General features: G+C 39.1%; 1 protein-coding gene across 5 annotated transcripts in view; it reads right to left on the reverse strand.

The window, feature by feature from the left end:
* LOC140204187 (BCL-6 corepressor-like protein 1) overlaps positions 1–15,597 on the reverse strand; it is a 221,285-nt gene that overhangs the window by 63,913 nt on the left and 141,775 nt on the right. For all 5 annotated transcript variants that reach the window (XM_072270659.1, XM_072270658.1, XM_072270660.1 and 2 more), the window contains 2 exons: positions 12,634–15,324; positions 116–278 (listed from right to left, as the gene is read on the reverse strand). In XM_072270659.1, the coding sequence (XP_072126760.1) occupies positions 116–278; positions 12,634–15,324 (2,854 nt within the window). The remainder of the gene's footprint in view (positions 1–115; positions 279–12,633; positions 15,325–15,597) is intronic.

A 15,597-nucleotide genomic window follows, 5' to 3' on the forward strand; every position in this document is an offset into this window, starting at 1 on the left:
CTATTGTGGGCAACACAAATAAAGGAAGGTCTCTCATGTTTTAACTACAGCACGTTCTTATCCTAGGCTCACTTCAGTGCACTAGGTAGCATACAAGCAGTGTTGCTTTACTTACCAGTTCGACCTTTATCTTGTACTGCTGTCCTGGAAGGGGATTCAGTCTTTGGTGTCTTCAGCCGTCTGCTTCTTCTTTCCCCATCATGTCCTTCAGATAAACAGCCATCTTCTTCATTTACTCTCTGGCTCACTTCGAGACTGCTTGACCGTCTTTTGCTTCCCTGCAATTTATATTCAACTGAAGTCATGAATACCTTTCACTTAAACTTTCTTTGCAAGTTTGTATCAAGCATATTGATGATTCCAACTCATTTAACATAATCCAATTTGACTATTTAACAAAGAACAACATTTAAAACAGCAGATTCCTCTATTCAGTTTCTATTATATCTATGATTCCAGTTCTTGAAAGAGATCACATGGCTACTGAAACAGTGACTCTCAGTAGCAGAGTGAATTAACCAAGAATCCTGCCACCTATTCATCTCCGATTTCTCAACCTTTCATTTCACATAATGACAGTGAAAAATCATCTCAATCAAGGATTATATTTTCTCACATGGTTAGAAAAACTAAGAATGGCTTAAAAGAACAAGGATTAGAAATTTATTTTTCGCCAAATTGGAGCACTAAGACCAAGTAGCACTTGGCCTTACTTTAGTCTAAAAGTTCTCAAAAGATCACAAATTTCAATATTTCCATAAAAATATTTTCCATACTTGAGAAGTGATATACCCTACAAAACAGTGTAGAAGTGATAAACTTTACAAAAGAGTGTACAATGTGTAGCTGCTGATGCCTTCTTTTCAGCTGGGACTCATTGACATCAATGCTGAAGTGGTTTTATGCAGAAATACAATGAGAAGGGGAAGTAAAGGTGGAAGAAGAGTTAAGACTTTTCATGGAAGAGAACAATAGAAGGCATGGGGAAAGATGCAATTGTTTAGAAAAGCTTGATATGCCTATCAGAAGCTGGCAGTGTGCATGCAATGGCAGCATCCCACAAAATATGGAATAGTGCACTGACGACCGTCATGACCTCTCCAAAAACTTATAAAGCAAGACCTAACACTCAATTATTACCTTGGGGTGCACATCAAGACCACTTGGACACCGGATCTTGGTCTGTGCACTCCCCGACTCTCCTACTATCTTATCACAAATACTGACTTTTTGCTCTGTTCTCCACACTCACCATGGGCCAGATAGTGACACTCTTTCCACCTTGACATTCACCGATAAGGGTCTGCAGACCAGTTCTCAATTTCTGTGAAATTCAATCATCTTATCCTTTTTCCACAATGATTGCTCCCGTTTGGAATTGTCTGTATAGAATATTCCATGTCTATGCTCAATACACTCCACAAAGGGAAAATAAAGGAAGCATTGCCATATATTTGAGTCCTTATCACTGCAGAACTACCAGAAAGTATCACCCTCTCTACCAACTCTACAGAGGTCCATGCACAGGAGCAAGAAGACTCTGGAAATAATAAGCCAGCAGTTGGTTTGATGATAAGATTGACATTATAACTAAATACCAACACAATAACCTAGGAAAGAAATGTGAATTCATGAAGGCTGAAAATTTTCACAAGTGGACTGCAGTCAGGCATGAGGAAAAGAAAATCTGCTGTGCTGGTTTATTAGGTGAGTTCACACAATACATCTCTGTGGGCATCAAATGAATAATCAGAGAGAAAGACAAGGGATGGTGGAGTGGGTTACACTTGAAAAATCTGAACTATAGTCTTGTGTGTCAGATCAAATGTGTATAACCAAAAGTACTGAAGAATTCATCATGTGCAAGGTCATGTGGACCTGAGGAAGAATGTCTACAATGGAAATTATACACTTCTGTGCAAGCCTTCAATGACGGTTAGGCAATAGAATAGGTTCTGCTTCTTTGAAAGCGAGGGAGAGGATATTGAAAGTCTTTCTGTCATTGTGGAATCCCAGACTGATCACAGTTCTGATAACTGTAAACTAGCAGCAAATAAACTTGTATCTAGGAGAACAGAGCCCTGTTCTCCTGCAGCAACAGAAACATCTCACTGCAGCCAAAAGAAAACAGACTATTGTTTTGCAGGACATGCTCACTGCTGAAGGCTGGGGTTTGGGGACTGCCTTAAATAAAATGTAATCAGAGAGTTACAGCAAATCCATACCTGCTATTGACTCAATTCTTATACACTCTCAAAGCAGCTTAAGAATGTTTTAAAAACGCAAACAACAGGAATTCTGCAGATGCAGAATTAAGAATGTTTTATCTTTTTCTGCATTTCTCCTGCCACCAGAGTCTCTTAAGATAGTACACTCTTTTTACCTACAGCCACCAAATCTAATCAACAGTCAATCACTTCTGGTCCAAAACAGCACTTGGCCATTTTGGGCAAGGGCTGTACGGATGACTACCTTCCATATCACCAAAAGCAGGAATCTTACCAACAGCAAGGCGACAACCACAGCAGGAGTGATCAACATAATGGCATAACTGTAGATGCTACATAGAAGGAAACCACTAGAGTTTAATTTAACAACTATGCAATAACCTTCTTTTATTATTTTGTTAAAGTTGCTATAAAGAAAACGACATTTATCTTTAAACAGTAATAGGTATTTTTTAAACATTTTATGAAAGATAAAAATTTCACATGCAACGAAGGAATTTTGCAGAACAGTGAGTGGCCATGCATTATCAGATTCATCCTTCACAAAATCGCAGGTCCCTGAAATATAGGTGCTAGGATATTTGCTTTCATAGCAATAAACAGTAAAGCCACTTGTCCACTTTGATGGTCACTCTGAACCAAGGGTTCTCCACTTTTATTATACCATGAACCTTTATTATACCATGAACCTTTATTATTAACCAAGGGATCTGTGGACCCCAGATTGGGAACCCCTGCATCTAAACCAACTGATTAAGAAAAATACTATTATAAGAAGGTGTAGACAATTAACTCACAGCAATGCAGGATTTTATTCAGTGGTTCTACACAAGGAGGCTTCCAATTATTGAGGTAGACTCAGCCCTCTTAATGGCTGGATGAGAGATTACTTGAAGCTTGAACTTTCTATTCTGTTCACAGAAACACCATGGTGTCTCATATGCCATTGCCATGGGAATGAAACCAATGGTCCACAAGTTCCCACAATGGCTTCAATGCCCACACAGAGTTTCTTGAGCAACACGGGTCTAGCTTTTATACATCAATGATAGCAGTACATCTACACTGCTAAACCCCTTCAATGTTCATTTTTAATTAGAACCTTGATGAGTCCGAGCCTCTACCTTAATTTCCCTCACGTGATCTGATGCATAGAACTTCTATAACTGACTTTCAGGTGCAAATATGAAATCACAATTCTGAAAAGAGAGGCCTTTATTGATCTACTCATCAAAACTGTAGTGAGTAACCATGAAATAAAAAGATTTGGTATCTATCTATTTTGCTTGGTATGGTATTTAACCTAACATTAACAAAAATATTGCTGATGTCATTTGCAAATTTTAATTTTGCTGTATGGATATTGAGCCAATTGACCACAAGACTCTGTAAATGTTACAATTAATTGGAATATGTTAGGTGCTTAATGGAAGGAACTATTTTCTTTAAGGGAATTGATTAGGTTTGCATAGGAATAAACGTAGGTCTAACGCAAACAGTCTAACTTCCATTAAGTACCTACCACGGAGAAAACCATGGTGGAATAAATAACATTGAGGCAAATAAATCTTCCATAACTTATTATTATTTTTGGATTTGTCATTGGATACTTGACATAGAGATTTCAGGTATGGTACCACAGTATCACATCTTTCTGTAGCTTCTAGTTGCTGGAGGAGAATAGAATAACATGGATTCTTTGTAATTAGCCATAGTCTATTAGCAGCAAATTTTAAAAATTGCTCACTGTTGAATTTGAGGAAAGCAAAAAAAGAGGTTGCCAGGACAGATTCCAAGGCACTGAAATGTGTAAACTAAGAGCTACAGATTCAGAAAATGCTTGGTCAATAAGCCATTTTTTTATGGATGGCTGAAAATCTTCATACTTCTTTATCACAAGGAGCTGTGAATGTTTGATGATAGAGAATATTCAAGGTTAATTGATATATTTATATGCAAAAGGATATTAGAGAATATACGGAATGGAAGGGAAAAGAGAAGACTCACACAAAATGTACACTCTTAATAAACACTTCTTGAAGGAAATGGTAAAAGTACATTGCAGTCTCCAACCACATATTGAATAAAAAAGATTTTCCTCATGTTTGCTCATTACTTCTCTTTCCACTTCATTTATATCTGTAACCTCTAATTCCAAATCGTCCACCAAAGGAAACAACCTCTTGCAATCAACTCTGTTTAGATCTCTCATCATATTTCTATCCAATCTCCTGTCAGTTTTCTTCTTCTCTAAGGACCAGTGTCTCTAATCTGTCCTTGTATCCCTCAACATAGTGACAATCTTGATAATTCTTTTCTAGACAGTCTTTAAAACTTTCACTCTTCCTATAATATGGTGACCAGAACTGAACACAATATTCCACTGAAGTTATACAAGTGTTTATTAGTGTGTGTATAAGTATAGTGTATTTAATTACTTTCACATCCTGTCCTACCTTGTTCCATGATTTGTACAAATATAGCCTTGGTCCCTCTGTTCCCACAAACCTTCTAGAAAAGAAACATTAATTCTATATTGTCTCTGCTCATTCTTCCTATTAAAATGTCCCACCCATCATTTCTTCCCATTAAGCTTCATCCGCCATGGATATACCTCATCTGGTGCTAGTGATTATCTGGTTTAGTGATTATTTAGTTCAGCCATTTTTTAATATCTCTATGAAATCAATCTCTAATATATACAGCATCTCAACTTTCTTCTCTTTTGCTTTCCAGCTTCTTTCCTGTTGAATATAAATCTAAAATACTCATTTGGAACCATAAGAATGTAATTTCCCTTTTTTGTTCTTAATGGGCTCCACTCCTTCATATACAACCATTTTCCTAATTATGCCTATAGGAGAAGATTGAATTCCCCAATTATGCTTCCTATATACTCTCTTTTTCCATCTATTTTTAATTTTCAGTTTCCTTCAGATTCTTCTGTAATCAGCAATGCTGTGGCAGCATGATGGAGATGGCTTGAGGTGAAGTTAAGTCTAACCCTATTTTAGTTTCTTGCCAGAGATGGTTATTGCTTTGCACTGAATGTTATCTAACTGAATGATTTTAGGTTTTATCACATAAAGGTAAAGGCTTCTTTCTTTCCTTAAGGATTGCAAATAGAACTGGATACTACACAATAACTGGCAAACATCCCCATTCAATCATATGGGTCAGATCACTGGTCCAGATGGCATAACTGGCAGAGTTAAAAAAGATCTGCGCAGATCATCTGGTTGGAGTATTTACTGACATACTTGCCCTCTCTCTTCTGCAGTCTGAGAATCCCACCTGTTTCAAGAAAAGCACCTATTTGTACCGGTGCACAAGAAGAGCATGCTGGTCTTCTGTTACTATCTATTAAAGCTCACGTCAACCGTACTGAAGCACACTGAGAGGTAAATTATGCAATGAACCAACTCCTGCCTCAAAGATAACTTGGATCTGCTACAAAAATACATCTTGTTGTTATTCCTCTCTATGCTTTGTGGTGCATCAGCGGTAATCTTGCCAATTCTTTAGCATGTTGTCTGTTATGTACAAGGCCAAGCTGCTAGCTCGACCCTCTTTAATTTGCATACTGCCACAACAGGTCAACAGCAGATGCAATTTCTCTGAGTCTTCACTCTGGTCTAGACCATCTGAACAGTAACTCCTATGTCAGGCTGCTGTTCATCAGCTCCTATCCAAGCTCATCTCCAAGCTTCAGGACATGGGTTTCTGTATCTCCCTCTACAAATGGATACTCATCTTCCTCGCTGGCAGACTTCAGTTAGTGAGGATTGATAACAACATCTCCACACTGATCATTATCACAGGTACACCTCAAGGCTTTGTGCTTTGCCCTCAGTTCTACACTCTATACACACGAGTATGTGGCTAAGCACAGCTCTGCTTCCATTTTCAAATTTGCCGACAACACTGTTGTTATTGGACGAATCACAGCTGATGACGACAGGTGGTGCTGCAACAACATCTCACTCAACGTCAGCAACATTAAAGAACAGATTGTTGACTTCAGAAAGGGGAAGGAGGGCGAATGTGACAGTCTACCTCAGGGTTCAGGGGTGGAGAGAATAATCAATTTTAAATTTCCTGGCAAAAACCTATTGCATGACCACTGCTAGGTCCAGCACATAGATACAATTGTAAGTTAAGCGCACTCGTGTCTTTACTTTCTTAGGAAGTTAAGGAGGCTCGGATCGTTACTCGAACACTCTAACAAACTCTGCCCATGTACTGGTGTAAGCATCCTGACAGGTTGCATCATGATCTGCTACAGCAATCTGAATGCACATTAGAAGGTACAGACAGTAGTGGACTCTGCCCAACATATCACAAGCACATCCCTCCCATCACTGGTAATATTTACAGAAGGCACTGCCACAGCAAGGCAGCATCTATGATCATAGACTCACATCATCCAGACCATGCTATCTTATCAGCTACCATCAGCAGGAGGTATACCACCAAGTTCAAGAACAGCTACTTTCCTTCAATCATTCAGTTCTAGAACCATCTGTCAAAACCCTAAACACTATAATTTAACAACACTATGACCACGCTATTATTTTTTTTCATATCATGTTTTTTGTAAAAATCACGTATAATTTATGCTTTACTGTGAATACTGCTTATATAATTCTATGAGCCTGCAATGTTGCTGCAAAGTAGTTTTTTATTGCACCTGTTCAAACATGTACTTGTGTATACAACAATAAACTCAACACTGAGTACAGTGTGCAAAAGATGCTGAATCTCAGACAATACTCAGAGAAACCCAGATAGAAATTAACTTCCAGTAATTGGGTTGATTAACTGCCAAAAATCACCTTCCCTTTTGCAAAGTACCATAACCTGTGGATAGATTTTCCCTTAACTTCTGTTTTGTAAGATTCCCCAATGTCCACAATCACTCTCACCTTGCTTCACTGTCCAAATCTGGACCAATGTTGCAATGGGGTCAAGAGCCAATATATCTGATGAAACCAAAAATGACCATTAGTGAGCTGGCTATTAGTAAGTGAATGTCATATTACCGAGTGAATATTGCTGGAATAGAACTGTTTATGACTGAGACAAACTAACTGAGGAATAATTAACAAGATAGGACTTTACTAGCTTTTTATGACTTGGATACATATGGACCCTCCTATGCATCACCAGGTGGCTACTATTGTTATAATTGTCGTGGAACAGCTTGGCTAGAGGCACGGCTAGTCAGCCTTATGTTATCTAGTCCCATAGCATCTGTTTATGCAATGCTCCCATCTAATATGCAATAAATATTAAGTAAAGTGAATCAAATTGGGTGCACTCTAGCTTCTTTGAAAATTATAACCTCAGGTGGATACCTGGATGGATTATCCATTATGTACCTCTGGCTAAGATAGCTGAAAGTGCTTCTGTTTGATTTTTGGAACTCACACATTAGCCTTCACCATGGTTGATGATGAAGTTTTCCCTGAAGCTTCACCCTCTGTCATTTGACTGTCTACTTCTATTCAAGACACACGTGGCACTGCCAAACTATGCTTCCTATGATCCAAATTATGCTCTGATCCATTGGTCATAAGATCATAGCTTCCTATTACATGAAGTTTTTGTTATTTAACTCTTCTAATCCTGTACTACAACACCACCACGCATGCATTTCTGCACTCCTCTCTGGTCCAGGGTTGAACTTCAGCTTGACAAAATACGAGTGCAGGACATGAGATTGCAGATTATGAAGAGATACCATTCTGCTGATACTTATGACATCCAGGAAGTGCAACGGGCTCAGCTTTGAAATGTATGAACTATTCAGAATTTATCTCACAATGCTCAAAGGTAGTGGCACAAAGACTATCCTTAGGTTAACCATAGAACATTGTCTCTTGAAAGACTGCAGAGCAGTCATTCCTTCCAGTTATAGCACAATGTTAGCAACATTATTGAAGGCAAGTTTCAATTTTGCTGGTAACACAGTAAACGCCTGCAACAAATCTTGTCTGTTAGCTATGTCAGTAGTTGTCAGAATAGATTCTACAATCTTGTTACTTTGAGGGCTTATTCTAATCGTTGAAGGAGTGCTGATCTTAAGTAGTACCGATCAATTAGATGAAAGGATGGTAATGATGGCAGTCAGCCAGGAGTTTATTTACCCATGGTTAAGTTGATGCTTATGCATTGAGATTTGAAGTCATCCAGAATTCATCTAGAGCAGGGGTCCCAAATGCTTTTTTTCCCTCCATGGACCAATACCATTAAACAAGGGGTCCATGGACTCTAGGCTAGAACCTCTGAGGATACACAGCCTTACATTTCCTGCTTTCTAATACTGCACCTCCATCTCTGGTGGATATGTCCTGCTGGTGGAAAAGGCATACCCAGGGATTTTGATTGAAAAATATGACAAATTGGCTAAAATATATGATTCTATGAATATGAACATGTCAGGCTGTCACTTAATTACACTGTGAAATGCCTCTGCAAACTCATTCACCATTCTTCAGATGGATGTTGGGAGATCTTTGCAAAGTCCACACAAGTTACTCAGTCTAGTGTTTCATTTAATCCAGATTATTTAATTACTCAAATGTAAATTCCCAGCACCCATGTTAGTCTTTAGATATGCATCACTGAATCATTAGTCCAGCAGTCTTAATTACTTGTCCAGTAAACTTAACAAAGATTGCTCAATATTACTGTTGAAAAATTAACTACATTGTCTTTTGTTCAGATGTCCGTATCAAGGATCCTTACCATGGGTAAAACAGTCTTATGTTATTAGACAAAAAATGTCCAATAAAATATCAGACACCATTCTACTATTACATGCATTTCTTATAACAGTCTTATGTAGCTTAGTAAATTAATGACATATCTTGAGCAATTGTGTACTGTACTTGAAGCCTGGATAATATATCATTTTAAGAAGGATCTTTAAAGATAGTAAACAGTGAAGTTTGCCTTGTGTGGATTAGAACAACTGTATAAGCAACCCTTTTATTTCAAAGATTCAAAGTACATTTATTATCGAAGAATGTAAAAGTTATACAACCTTGAGATTTGTCCGCTTACAGGCAGCCACAAAGCAAGAAACCCGAATAACCCAACTGAAAAAAAGACCCAAAAACCACTGCACAGAGAAAGAGAGAGAAAAACACCTATCATGCAAACAACAGAAGCAAGCAACAACATTCTGAACCAGACTGAGTCCACAGATCCACTCCCAGAGTAGCCGGAGTAGGCCCAACCCTCAGTCCCAGTTCATCACATCAGAGGATTAAAGATCATTTCACTGCCTCGATGCCACAGAGAAAGGAATAAACATTTGCAGTAGAGCAAATGAAATCAGCTTGACTCTCGCCTCCATTCTCGACACTCAGGCTTCCAGTCTATCTGTGCCAGTATTTAAATTGTCCAAGCACCAGGTAATGCCTCGCTCTAGGATCCTGACCCCGGCGCCATGGTACACTTGAGCCGCCCAGCCCAAAGCAATTCACAATCTCACTAAATCAGCTTGGTGCTTGGAAAGTTCCAACCTTGCACCCAGGTTGGGTGGACGGGCATCGAAACTCTTCCACATGGACCCCTCTCCAAATCACTCACTCCATCTTCGGCAGTGATACCAACTCCGTCTGTGCCCCAGCTCAAACACATTGCACCTCACAATGCCCCAGCACGGCTAATCCCCCGAACTAGCCTCGCTTGCACCTGCCTTCTCACTGTCTGTGGTGATAGTTCACCACAGCTTGCTTCAGAAAAAATACTAGTCGAATCTCCTGCCTTTCAAACCAGCAATAAGCTGTCGCACATCTCGGTAGCACCATTTTAAACCGGAAGAAGTTATTTGTTAATTATGCAAATAGTTCTATGACAAACTTGCTCAAAAACAGAGAAAAAAAATCACAAATGCAGCAGTTTTTTCCTTTGTAAAGCAAATGAGTATTTGCTATTGACAAATAGCTGATCTTCTACTTTAACTTTGCATTTCTATACTTTGCACAAATTCTCGGTGGAAAGATGCAAGCTCACCTCACATATAACATTAATTATTTAAAGGAACAATGTTCTTTTGTACTTCCCATGCCCCAGTGGGTAAAAATCAGTCATTAAAAAATGGAAACTACAAGATCAGGCCATGATTTCCAATGACTGGAAAGCCAAACATTGGTAAACTCCTTCTGGCAGGCTCCAAGATACAATCACTTGAGGTGAAACAGGCCTTTAGTTGTTTGATGAGGCCTGTGCAGATAGCGACTTTTCCACCACATACCCAGACATGTCCTGGAACATCCTTGACGATCAGAAAGACTCAACCTCAAGCGTGCCAGCCAAACATGAGATTCAACTATATTTGGAATTGTGAAAGCTTCCATTATGATGGAAACCATGAATTTGTTTATCACTGAGTTCCTAGGTTACTGAAGCAATCTTTATTCTAAGTTATCTGGGTCACTGATTTAGAAGACCCCACCCTCCTTCAGTTTGTGGGATCTCCCTTAGTCAGAAACCATTGTCCCTCCTAGGATCTTACCAAGATAGGAGAATCCCAACCATTCCTAGACTTCTACTGAGACCAAGACCCACCAGCATTCAGCAGATCATATAAGACTTAAAACATAAGAGCATAACTAGGCCATTCGGCCCATTGAGTCTGATATTCTGATTCATGCAGATACTTTTAAATTGTAGAATCCTGTCAACTGATACACAGGCCAGGACCATTCCACCAAGATCTCCAGCTGTATGGAGAGCTCAGTACTGTAGTGGAGCCCTGATAAACTGAGGCAAGGTTTGTGGAATATAAGCATACAGACATCTACATGTACAGGGCCCTGGTGAGAGCACACCTGGAGTATTCTGTGCAGTTTTGGTCTCCAGGGTTAAGGAAGGACATCCTGGCTGTGGAGGAGGTGCAGCGTAGGTTCACTAGGTTAATTCCTGGGATGTCCGGACTGTCTTACGCAGAGAGGTTAGAGAGACTGGGCTTGTACATGCTGGAATTAAGGAGATTGAGGGGGGATCTGATTGAGAGATACAAGATTATTAAGGGATTGGACAAGACAGAGGCAGAAAATATGTTCCAGCTGCTGGGAGAGTCCAGTACCAGAGGGCATGGTTTAAGAATAAGGGGAAGGTCATTTAGGACAGAGTTGAGGAGGAACAACTTCTCCCAGAGAGTTGTGGAGGTGTGGAACGCGCTGCCTCAGAAGGCAGTGGAGGCCAATTCTCTGGATGCTTTCAAGAAGGAGCTAGATAGGTATCTTATGGATAGGGGAATCAAGGGTTATGGGGACAAGGCAGGAACCGGGTATTGATAGTAGATGATCAGCCATGATCTCAGAATGGCGGTGCAGGCTCGAAGGGCCGAATGGTCTACTTCTGCACCTATTGTCTATATCCGATTTCCTACCTCCCAATATGAAAAGAATTTGACAGTAGTAACTACTGTAACTAACAGCAGCATGTCAGTTGATCTTGCCCATAGAATTTCCAAGTTGAAAGAATCATATGATCTTGCCAAAGCAAACTCTCTAGCTGCACGTTAACAGTTATTATAGTGAGTAGGAATGAAATGTAACAATCAATTACCGATACATTTAAGTGTACAGACAACATAGAAAATTTTACCACCTCATCTTGATTATAACCACATTTTATAAAGTAAATTTGACCATCCTCAACATGATAATGAAATTTCAATAAAATTATCGTCAAAGGCTTATTTATCTCCGAATACACACTGTAGTTATCTTACCACCTGACCTTCACTAACAACTAACATTCTTTTATAACCATGTGTTATGTATGATACAGAACACTTACTTCATCATCTTAAGTCACTGCTATCACAATCACCATACCTCAGCTTTCCATTGTTCACCTCAGAATACTCTCTCACACAAACATGTACCCAATGCACACACACCTTATCCAATGGACTCAATATGGAAGTTCCATACAACTACAATCATGTTCACCCAAATCCCAACGGTAACACAGGATCATATATTGTACTACTGTAGCATTCACTTTTAAAACACAGAGTAAATAGATAAAAAGATTTTAAATATAGTTCAGCTTTGGATTTAAGCCATGATTTGCTGAACACTAATATTGTTGGTTGTTTTGTTGATTTTAAAGTCCCAAATCATTCTACATGTCTGAAAATAACTTGCCATCCAGTAAGTAGATAGATATATTACATACACTGCAAAAAATTGTTTCATGAGCTGATATTTTTCTTTTAAAATCACTTGAAGTGTATTTTTATGCATCACTAATCATAAAAACTCCAGAGAAAACAGAACTAGATCACACACTTTTGATTGACATTGCTTATTGAACATTATAGTACTTAACTGTAAAGGATCCTAACTGTAAAGGAAAAATGTTAAAATTTATAATTTACCTGAATGGTCCGCTCTTCTCGATTTAACCTGTTGGAACTCACAATATCTTCCTTCTTAGTGCATTTGAACTTCTCTCCCACACAGTTAGATGGGTTTGTACTGCACCTAACTGAAATAGGTCCTTTGCATTTAGAAACTGGATTCATCACTGAACCATCCTTTTCTTTGGTAACAGTACGTTTGACTGGTCCAGCAGTACAAAGTTCTTTTTCATTACACATACCTTTAGTCATTGATAGATCTGTATCTGTAGATAACATGGAGGATGTTGTACTTCCACTTGCTAACTCCTGTATGGCCACTACCTCTAAATTCCTGTCACTTTGTAATTCTGCAACAGGAAGATCTTTATGATTATGGCTCTGATTAACAAAAGGCTGTTTGCTTAACGGCAAAGAAGTAATTAATCCTTGGATTTCTAGTTCTTTATTATGAACTTTTTCATCATCACCCACACGACCTGTTGAAGTCTTACAACTTTCATTGGCAACTCCTTTATTAATTTTACCCATTTTGTCCATCTTGACTGTAGAAACTGAATTCTGTTGATCTTTCTGACTATTTTTATTTTGGTTTTCAAAAGATAAATGGCTTAAGTCAACTATATTTGCACAATTGGGGGCTGGCTGGTTCATATCTTTGGAAGGAATTCCTTCCTTACTTATTGCATTTGGGTTGAATGATTTAGGGCACTCCTTTTTATTTTCAACTGCAAACAGCTCTAAAGCTGTGTTCTGAACAATTGACTCCAAGTTGGACAATGGTGACCCCATTGTCTGTAGCTGGTTTTCCTTCATCTTCTCTGCATGAATTTTAGGAGGAGTCCACACAGCCCCTAAATGATGTGGGCTTTGAAACAAAGTATATTCTCCTCTGGAAGATGACACACCATAAGGAATTCCTTGAGCTAGTGACAGTTGTGGTGCAGGACAGCTGCCATTTGATAATAACGGTGAATGATGAAACAGAGTTTTATCCCTACCAAATGATAGGCGGTTAATGGGAATGCTGCCTCCGATGAGGAATGGAGAAGGAAATGATGCTATTTCACTAGAGGAAGATACAAAAGAGTTGTGTGAATTATTATTATTTTCCTTTACAACGTGATCTTCATGCACATCATTTTTGGGCTCCCCATTTTTGTTGCCATTGGGAAGTGCCAACTGGCTGTCTCCTTGGTAAACAATAGAAATTGGTTCTTGCTTAGCAGCACTTTTAGGATCTCCATTAACAATCTGTAACATGGATGCAGGTATAGCATTAGCCACGCCGACAAAAGTCCGCGGATTTCGGTTCATCGAACTACTTGAACTTTTCACCCATGACACAGTTGGATTCGATGGCTGAAATGTTAAAGGAGCAACTGGTTTCTTTTGCAGAGTAGCCCCATTTCTTATAGTATCAGGAAACACCATAAGCGAGGGTGTCAGTCCAATGCTTCCTTTAATACTGCTGGTATTGTAGCCACTTTGAGGTATTCGTGGGGAAATGCCATCACCTTTAGAGTGCAACAGAGAAAATGTCCTATCCCCTTTGACAGGAGTTAACACCGGCATTGGTGGTGTTTTCCTCAGCTCAGGTAATGAATTCTGCTTAACCCCTATACCATAACAGCTTGATTTTGCTGACAAATCAAGAGGCAGATCATGGGATCCCTCTGGATATATCTGCTTCTCAAGTTGAGGTGGAGATCTGAATACCATGAATGGAGGTTGTGAGCTTTCTGAGAGCTCAAGTGAAGGTTGATGACTGGGGCTGCAGGCAGCAATTTTGGGTAACTGATTGTTTGAATTCTTCCTTGATAAAGGCAATTCATTGCTCAGGTTGAAAAAGATGTGGGAAGATGGTGATGATGGATGAGATGGGGAAATTAAAAACTGTCGCTTCTGAGGTGGTTCCAAATGGGCTTTTGTTTTCACAAGGAGGGACTGAGAATGATCAGCAGAATGTTTGGCTTTAGGGTCTGAAGTCAAGGGTCTGCTGAAAGTCAAGGGATGAGAATATGAATGCCGAATGGGCGCTAGATTAGGGCTACCAGCTTTACTTTGCGAAAATGATGCTACAGTCTGCACCCCTGTAACACCTAAAGTTGTTGAGAGGGAAAGTGCAACATGAGGATGGCTTAAGCTTGGTGCTGGTAAGTACATCAAATGTGGACCCTGATTAAACATTGGTGAAAAATAAGGTTGACCCACTTTGTGTAAATTCTGAGATGCTGATAAGCAAGGTTTGTATAAGTTTAATGAACTCAGTGCATTAAAAGGGCGGTGACTCCCTGATGTAGCACTGTCTAACTGTGGATCATTCCAGGGAACCCCTTTATATGAAGCTTCACTCCCGGGAGTCAACTTTTCTTTTACAGTCTTTCCTGGTTCCCCAGCATTATCCTGAGTGCAAGTGGTTTTTGACTGAGGTTGTTGTGCTTTCCGATTCATACCCACAATCTCCAAATTTTTCATTTTGTTATCTCCATTTTCTGGCATTTCCCCATGTACCAATTTATTTTCCACATTGGCAATTCTGTCAGTCTTTAATTGGGCATCTGAAGTGGTCATGAGGGCGACCTCCTCTTCTTTTGGAACAGATCTTTCAGAGTCATTATCCTTGCAATTTTGAAGTCCCTCCTGCAACAAGATACTTTCATGCCCCTCGACTTGTTGGACACCATTGCTCATTCGTTCAGTCACCACCTAAAAGATATGGCAATCAACAGAAATTTAAATAAGACTATTTTTGTCATTAAAACTAGCACTACTTTATATTACTACTGGGTTTTTTAATTAATACTTTAATTCATTATTTAATTAAGAATGAGTTTGAAGTCTGATAGGTAAAAAAAAGCCTCGTTGAGACTCATAATATCATTTATAGTTTGTGCTTCTTAAGGCTTATTTTCATACTCCAAAAGGCACCAATGCTTCTAAACTGCATGATTTAGGTGCACTTCAATACCCATTGAATAC

This window comes from Mobula birostris, chromosome 10 (assembly GCF_030028105.1).
Source record: "Mobula birostris isolate sMobBir1 chromosome 10, sMobBir1.hap1, whole genome shotgun sequence".
In the NCBI taxonomy this organism is placed as follows: domain Eukaryota; kingdom Metazoa; phylum Chordata; class Chondrichthyes; order Myliobatiformes; family Myliobatidae; genus Mobula; species Mobula birostris.